The sequence below is a fragment of the Trachypithecus francoisi genome, unplaced genomic scaffold (assembly GCF_009764315.1).
Source record: "Trachypithecus francoisi isolate TF-2019V2 unplaced genomic scaffold, Tfra_2.0 Contig00605, whole genome shotgun sequence".
Lineage (NCBI taxonomy): Eukaryota > Metazoa > Chordata > Mammalia > Primates > Cercopithecidae > Trachypithecus > Trachypithecus francoisi.
Genome location: NW_022680763.1, coordinates 70,485 through 77,150, shown reverse-complemented (window position 1 = coordinate 77,150; position 6,666 = coordinate 70,485). Strand labels below are relative to the sequence as shown.

The window sequence follows — 6,666 nt, the reverse complement described above, 5'->3', positions numbered from 1 at the left end:
AGAGGACAGCATCCAAATGGCACTTCACAGAAAGATCTTGTTTAAGACCAAAGCAAAGAGCTGATTGGGGCTCGTGGAGGCCCCTGACAGAGTCTGGGCATGGGAATATGTATGTTCCAGATAGGGAAACGGGCTCAAGCCAGCTCCCATCCCCTGGCCTTGGCCCTTCACTTTGGACACCTCCAGGCTGAAGCAGGGTCAAGCCTCAGATGCAAAGGTTGACCTCACAGTTCCTCCCAATTCTCCTCCCTTGCTAGCAGCAGCCTCGTCTGCTTGACATGCTCTGGACCTTCCACCCCTCTCAAGGAAGCCACAGTTAAAAGCCAGCTGGGTTACAATGCTCTTTCTAGAAACTCCGTCAGGGCCTTGGGGGACTGCTTACCATCTATTCACTGCAATGCCCCAGGAAGAACATAGTTCTGAAGAACTAGAGGTCAGAAAACCACCATCACTATTTTCACCACCATTATCACCACAGTCATCTTGATTGTGGTCATCATCACCATCATTACCACCATCATCATCATCATTACTATTGTCACCATCACTGTCATCAGCACCATCAACACCACCACCATCCTCACCATCATCATAATCACCACCACCATGTCATTACCATCACCATCATCACCATCATTACCATCAACGCCACCATCACCATCATCATCACCGTCATTACCAACATCATTATCACCATCATCACCATCACCATCATCATCACCTCCATCACCATCACCATCATCGCCACCACCTTCCTCACCATCATCATGATCACCACATCATGTCATTACCATCATCGTCACCATCACCATCATTACCCTCATTGCCATCACCACCATCATCACCATCATCATCACCACCATCACCATCATCACCATCACCATCATCACCACCACCACCACCACCGTCATCATAATCATCGCCATTACCATCATCACCACCACCATCCTCACCATCATCGTGATCACCACCACCATGTGATTACCATCATCACCACCATCATCACCATCATCATCATCACCATCACCACCATCACCATCATCACCTCCATCACCATCACCATCATTGCCACCACCTTCCTCACCATCATCATGATCACTACATCATGTCATTACCATCATCGTCACCATCACCACCATTACCCTCATTGTCATCACCACCATCATCACCATCATCATCACCATCACCACCATCACCATCATCACCTCCATCACCATCATCATCACCACCATCATCATTATTGTCATCATCACCATCATCACCACCATCATCACCACCACCATCATCATCACCGTTACCATCATCACCTCCATCACCATCACCACCATCATCATTATTGTCATCATCACCATCATCACCATCACCACCATCACCACCACCACCATCATCATCACCATTACCATCATCACCACCACCATCCTCACCATCATCATGATCACCACCACCATGTCATTACCATCATTATCACCGTCACCATCATCATCATTACCGTCATCACCACCATCACCATTATCACCACCACCACCAACATCACTGCCATCATCACCACAACCATCACATTCCTACCACCATAGCAAAAGCAACAGTAGCAGAAGCCACCATAAGAAGAGAAGCAGGGTATCTTGAATAGAAAAAGGGAGTTTTCTTTTAGTTCTGTTTTATTTATGGTGTAATTTATTAGTAACATGGGGACCATCTAGAGTGGAGAAGAGTCTAGAAGGAGTATACAAAGAAGAAAGAGCCGTGGTCTGGGACTCTGGACTGAGCTCTGCTCTCAATTCCCTGTGTGGCCTTAGAAAGTCATAGGTTCTGAGCCTTGACATTCTCACCTGTAGACTGGAGTGACCCTGACAGGGTCTTTGATGGTGGAGGCCAGAAGACCTCACTACATTTCCTTGTAACTTTCAGGTTCTATGGAAAGAGATAAAAACCTCATTCAAGGACCCCATTCCTCCCAGGTCCTCCCTTAAAAGGCTGGATATAACACAGCAAACACACATAGAAAGACTGGGAGGTGGAAGGGGGGCAGGTTGCCCAGGGACCTTGGGACTGGGACTCTCAGGCTTCCTGTCTCCCACACATACCTAACAGAGTGCTCAGAAGCCTCCGACCCAAATCTCCAACGGGCACAGACACAAAAAGTTCCCAGAAAAGCCTGTTCCCACTGGGAGCAGGGTGACCCAGAAGAATAGCTTTTTGGAAATACTTGCCTTACTCCAGCCCAACACCAATGAAAACACCTCACCCCACCTTTGCATTTCAGTGGGAAGGGTGGGGAATTGATCTAACACCCTACCCCCACCTCGCTCCCACCCCATCCCACCCCTACATTACCTCTACACCTCACCCCACTCTATCCCCCTCCCTACCCATCTCACCCCCATCCTATCCCCACCTCCCTCCACCCCCCACCCCACCCCACCGCCCCCAGCAGCAGCAGTGAGGCTGAGCCAGGTGGTGTGAGCCAGTCTCATCGCCACCACTTCAGCCTGACCTTTAGGGTCAGTGGGCTCCCTGCAGGGAGGTGAACCCCCAGCATTCGTGAGGTGGGAAAAGGTGAAGGGATAAGCCCAAAGAAATCCACCCCAAGGCGCATGAAAATTAAACTTCTGAAATCTAGAGACAGTGAAAACTCTGAAGCAGCCACAGAGACGTGACCCATGATCTGGGGAGCCCAGCGAGTGACAGAAGATGCCTGATCTGAAACCAGCAAATAACAGAGGATGCCTGATCTGAAACCAGGCAACTGAGGAGCCCAAGAGCTGAAAGGAAACTGTGACCTGCAGATTCCACGTGCAGTGGACACAGCCTTCAGGGATGAGGGAGAAATTAAGTCACCTCAGTTGAAGGAAGGCAAAGATTCTGTTGCCAGCGTCCTTTCCTTGCAGAATGGCTGCAGGAAGCTCCCTAAACACAGGAGGAATAACAGCAAAATGAGTCTTGGGCTTCAGACAGGACAAGGAACCCCAGATTAGGGGTCAATAGATTCGATATGACGAGCTTCTTAAATCATTTCTGATGGTTGAAGGAAAAATTTCAGGCCCCTCTGGTGTTGCATTCAGTGCACACACAGCAGACAAGACAACTGTGTTTTAGAGGTGAGGGGAGTAAGGTCCTGGATAGAAGAAGGTTTCACGTTTCCATCTAGTGGTACCACGTCAATGCCTGTAGCTCGTGACGTCATATACATCCCTGCATATACGGCATAATACCCAGGGTGACCACTAAGAAACCTACAAAAGTAAGATACTCTAAGCATGCTAAATAAATCAACACACAATCCTGAAACATGTTCCAGTAACCCAGAGGGAGGTAAGAAAAGAGAAACAGGAATGAGAAGCAGAAGACACAGCAGAGAGTGGTCAGATGGCAGACTTGAGATTCTGCATATCGATGGGCTACCAGGTAAATGGACCAAATACACCAATTGAAAGGCAGAGACTGGTAGGGTGGATGAGCAAATGACCCAGCTATACACTGTCTTCAGACCAGCCCCATGCTCACTTCCGACACAGCATAGGTCGGTTGAAAGTGAAATGATGGAAAAAGATACACCTTGTAAAGATTGAAAGACACGCACATTTCAGGTAAATGGGTTTGTTTCATTCAGGCTGAATTTCCTGAGCCCTTTTTTTTTCCTTTCTTCTTTCCGCCTGCATTGCCTCTCCCTCCCTCTTCCCCTGGCGACATGCTGGAACCCACAGTGCATGCATAGAACACATGTAACCACATAGAACACAGGCGTGGGTCCGTACAAACCTGCGGACATAGGTAAAGACGTGGGGGAGGGGCGCTGTTTCTTTTCCAAAAAACCAAGGGAAGGACCATGTGAAAAGAGTTATCTGTATTTTCCACTTCTCTCCCAATAATATTTTGGGTTAGTTCCACCACATCAATGTGGAAAAATTCCCTCCATGCATAATTTACTCAACCGCTAACGTTGGTGATGGCCATTAACTCTGTTTCCGGCATTCTGCCCCCAAACAACGATGCTATAAACATCCTTGAAAGTAAAAACAAACAGAAGAATCACACTCACTAAGCAAAAGTGTTGATTCTTTGTACTTCCTTTGGGAGCAGGACCCCTGAGTTTAGAAGGCCCTAAACAAACGGTGACTTCTGTTCCCGTCTGTTCCTATCTGCTGAGAATGACACCTCCACCTTGTTCAGCCACCCGGCCTCCCACGAGCAGAGCCCAGGCCCTGGCATGCTAGCTAAGGGCCCACACACGTAGGGGTTTCTTGCTGAGCCCTCAGAACCAGGTGCACCCACTAGTCCCCACCCTCCCTGCCGACTCTCTCGGCCCACCTAAGACCCTTGTTGAGAATGCAGACTCCAGTGCCCTACTCGCCTGAGGTCCGGAGCTCTACTTTCCTACAAACTGCAGATGGAACAGCTGGACTCAGCCCGGGCTGTCTTGGGAGGAAGCAAAGGGGAGTGGGTGTGGACCAAGCCACTTCACAGATTCCCCACCAGGGCCAGAAATGACTCTGTTGCCCCCAAGAAGGAACCGAGTGGAGGCGGCCACAGGTGCTCCGGTATCTGTCCTTTATTGAACATCCTCCCAAAGCTGGGGCTCAGGTTCACCCCCAACTGTGCCCCACGAGAAACGGCCTTCAGAAGCATCTCCTCTGCACCACGGAGCTCCCAAACTCCTGGAAGTCTGCGGCGGTGACCCACATCTGCTTGAAGCTACTCAGAGAGGTGACGATGGAGGCTCCAATCCAGGTGGAGAACCACCGGTCGGGGGGAGCCGTGATCTTGATGGGAGTGTCCTTGGAGGCCAGCTGCTCCAGCTCCTTGAGAAGCCGGTCATCCAGCCCGTGGAACAGGGTAGTCCCCCCCGACAGCACGATCTCCCCAAAGAGGATCTTCTGGATGTCGGCATCACACTTGGTGATGCTGCTAGAGACCATATGTGAGAGCCCGGGGCTCTGGCAGCCCAGCTGCTGGGGCGTGAACAGGGCCTCGGGCGCCTGGTGCAGCGGGTCCCCAAGGCTGAGGATGTTCCCGTCGGGCAGCTTGTACTCCCTCAGGACCTCCTCCGGCCTCCGGGAAAGCTCCTTCTCGGGCTCCAAGGCCACGTAGCACAGCTTTTTTTTTATGTCGTCCACCAGGCCCTTGTCCAGCTCGCAGGAGAAGGTGTGGCCGCTGGCCAGGAGCAGCTGCGTGAGGAGCTCTGTGATGTCCCTGCCCGCCACGTGGAGCTTGGTGACTGCGTGAGGCAGGAAGTAACCCTCGAAGATGGGGACAGTGCAGGTGACCCCATCCCCGCTGTCCACCACCAGGCCCGTGACGCAGGCCAAGGCGTAGAGAGCCAGCACCGCCTGGTCCGACAGGTAGAAAGCGGGCACGCCAAATTTCTCAAACATGACTTCCGCCATCTTCTCTCGGTTCTCCCTGGGGTTCAGGGAGGGTTCTGTCGCGAGCAAAGGCTGGTTGCTGGGTTTCACGCCCAGCTCCCACTCAAAGAGATGCTTCCAGAGTCTCTCCATGTCATCCCACCCTGTGATCAGGCCACGCTCGATGGGGGAGTGCAGCTGCAGGGCCTCGAGCTTGTACAGGGCCTCCTCCCCAACAAAGTACTTCTGGTTGGCCCCTGCTGAGGGCGCCTGGAATTTCAGGTGCCCCACGATGGAGCTGATGATGTGCCGGGGTCCAAACTCCCCGGACAGGCCCGCTTTGCAGAGCCCCGAGCCATGGTCGAAAATCACAGCGGGGGAGTCTAACGCGTGCGGATTAAACATGCTCGCAGCCTTCCCTTCTCAGCCTCATCAAAATAAAGACCAGCCCTCCAGGGCCACTTTGTGATGCAATAGGGGATCTCGGGGTGTCTCAAGGCAGAGCTAGCACCGCACCAGAGAGCCCTCCATCCTCAGGCTCAGGTCTGCTCTCCCTTCAGGTGGCCCCGGCCTGCTGAGGCCTCTTCTATGGGGCTGCCTCCTAGGTAACAATCCAGCCAAGGCAACGATTGTCCTGAGCCTCAGTGGCCCTGGGGGTGGGGCTCTGAGTCCCCCATCCCCCACAGGGTGAGGTGCTCAAGAGAGGGAGGCAAGTGCATCCTAGGGTGGTGCTGGACAAGCCTGTGGGCTGAGGCAGAGACTTAGCTTTAGAGTGGAGAAGCAGCCCAACCTGGGTGCACCCCAGAAAACCAGCTTCTCTGGCCGCTGAGCTGCAACCTCTGGGGTGACAATACTTCCCTGTGCTAAGGGGGAGAACCAAGCACCAGGTGGGAGAGGTGTTGTAAGCAGTTCTGTCCCAACAGGCACTTAGAATGTGCTTTTGAATAGTGACTCCTCCAGGAAGCTCTCAGGGATTTCTCCTCCCTCCATCCCATTAGTCCCGGCTGTCTGTCCCACTGGGTGGACCCTATTCAAAGCCCTCTGGGCTGGCCCTTTGTCCAGGAATACATCTCTGCTCTGGCTTGAGGCCAGGGCCCCTCATTCCTCTCTGCAGACTCTGAAGTGCTGGCACGCAAGAAAGTCCAGCAGCCACAGAGTTGGGAACCCCAACAGCCCCAAAGATATGGTCCATTGGTTTCACATGGGCAGCCTGGATTGCAGCCTGTGCCACCTCTCTGTGTCTACGAGCTGCCACCCAGTCAGGCCACAGCCACAGAGGAACGCTCAGAGATGACCAGGCCATTAAGGGTCAAGGTCTGAGCAG

At 52.5% G+C, this 6,666-nt stretch overlaps 1 protein-coding gene across 1 annotated transcript; it reads right to left on the bottom strand.

Annotated features, from left to right (window-relative positions):
- Positions 1–4,537: 4,537 nt before the first annotated feature.
- LOC117086999 (actin-related protein T2-like) lies at positions 4,538–5,941 on the bottom strand. Its single transcript, XM_033216728.1, has one exon. It carries the CDS (start codon positions 5,745–5,747, stop codon positions 4,617–4,619), a length of 1,131 nt encoding a protein of 376 aa, XP_033072619.1. The 5' UTR covers positions 5,748–5,941; the 3' UTR covers positions 4,538–4,616.
- Positions 5,942–6,666: the final 725 nt, after the last annotated feature.

Excerpts from the sequence above, each read along its gene's own strand:
- LOC117086999 (XM_033216728.1), bottom strand. The coding sequence starts at position 5,747 with ATGTTTAATCCGCACGCGTTAGACTCCCCCGCTGTGATTTTCGACCAT.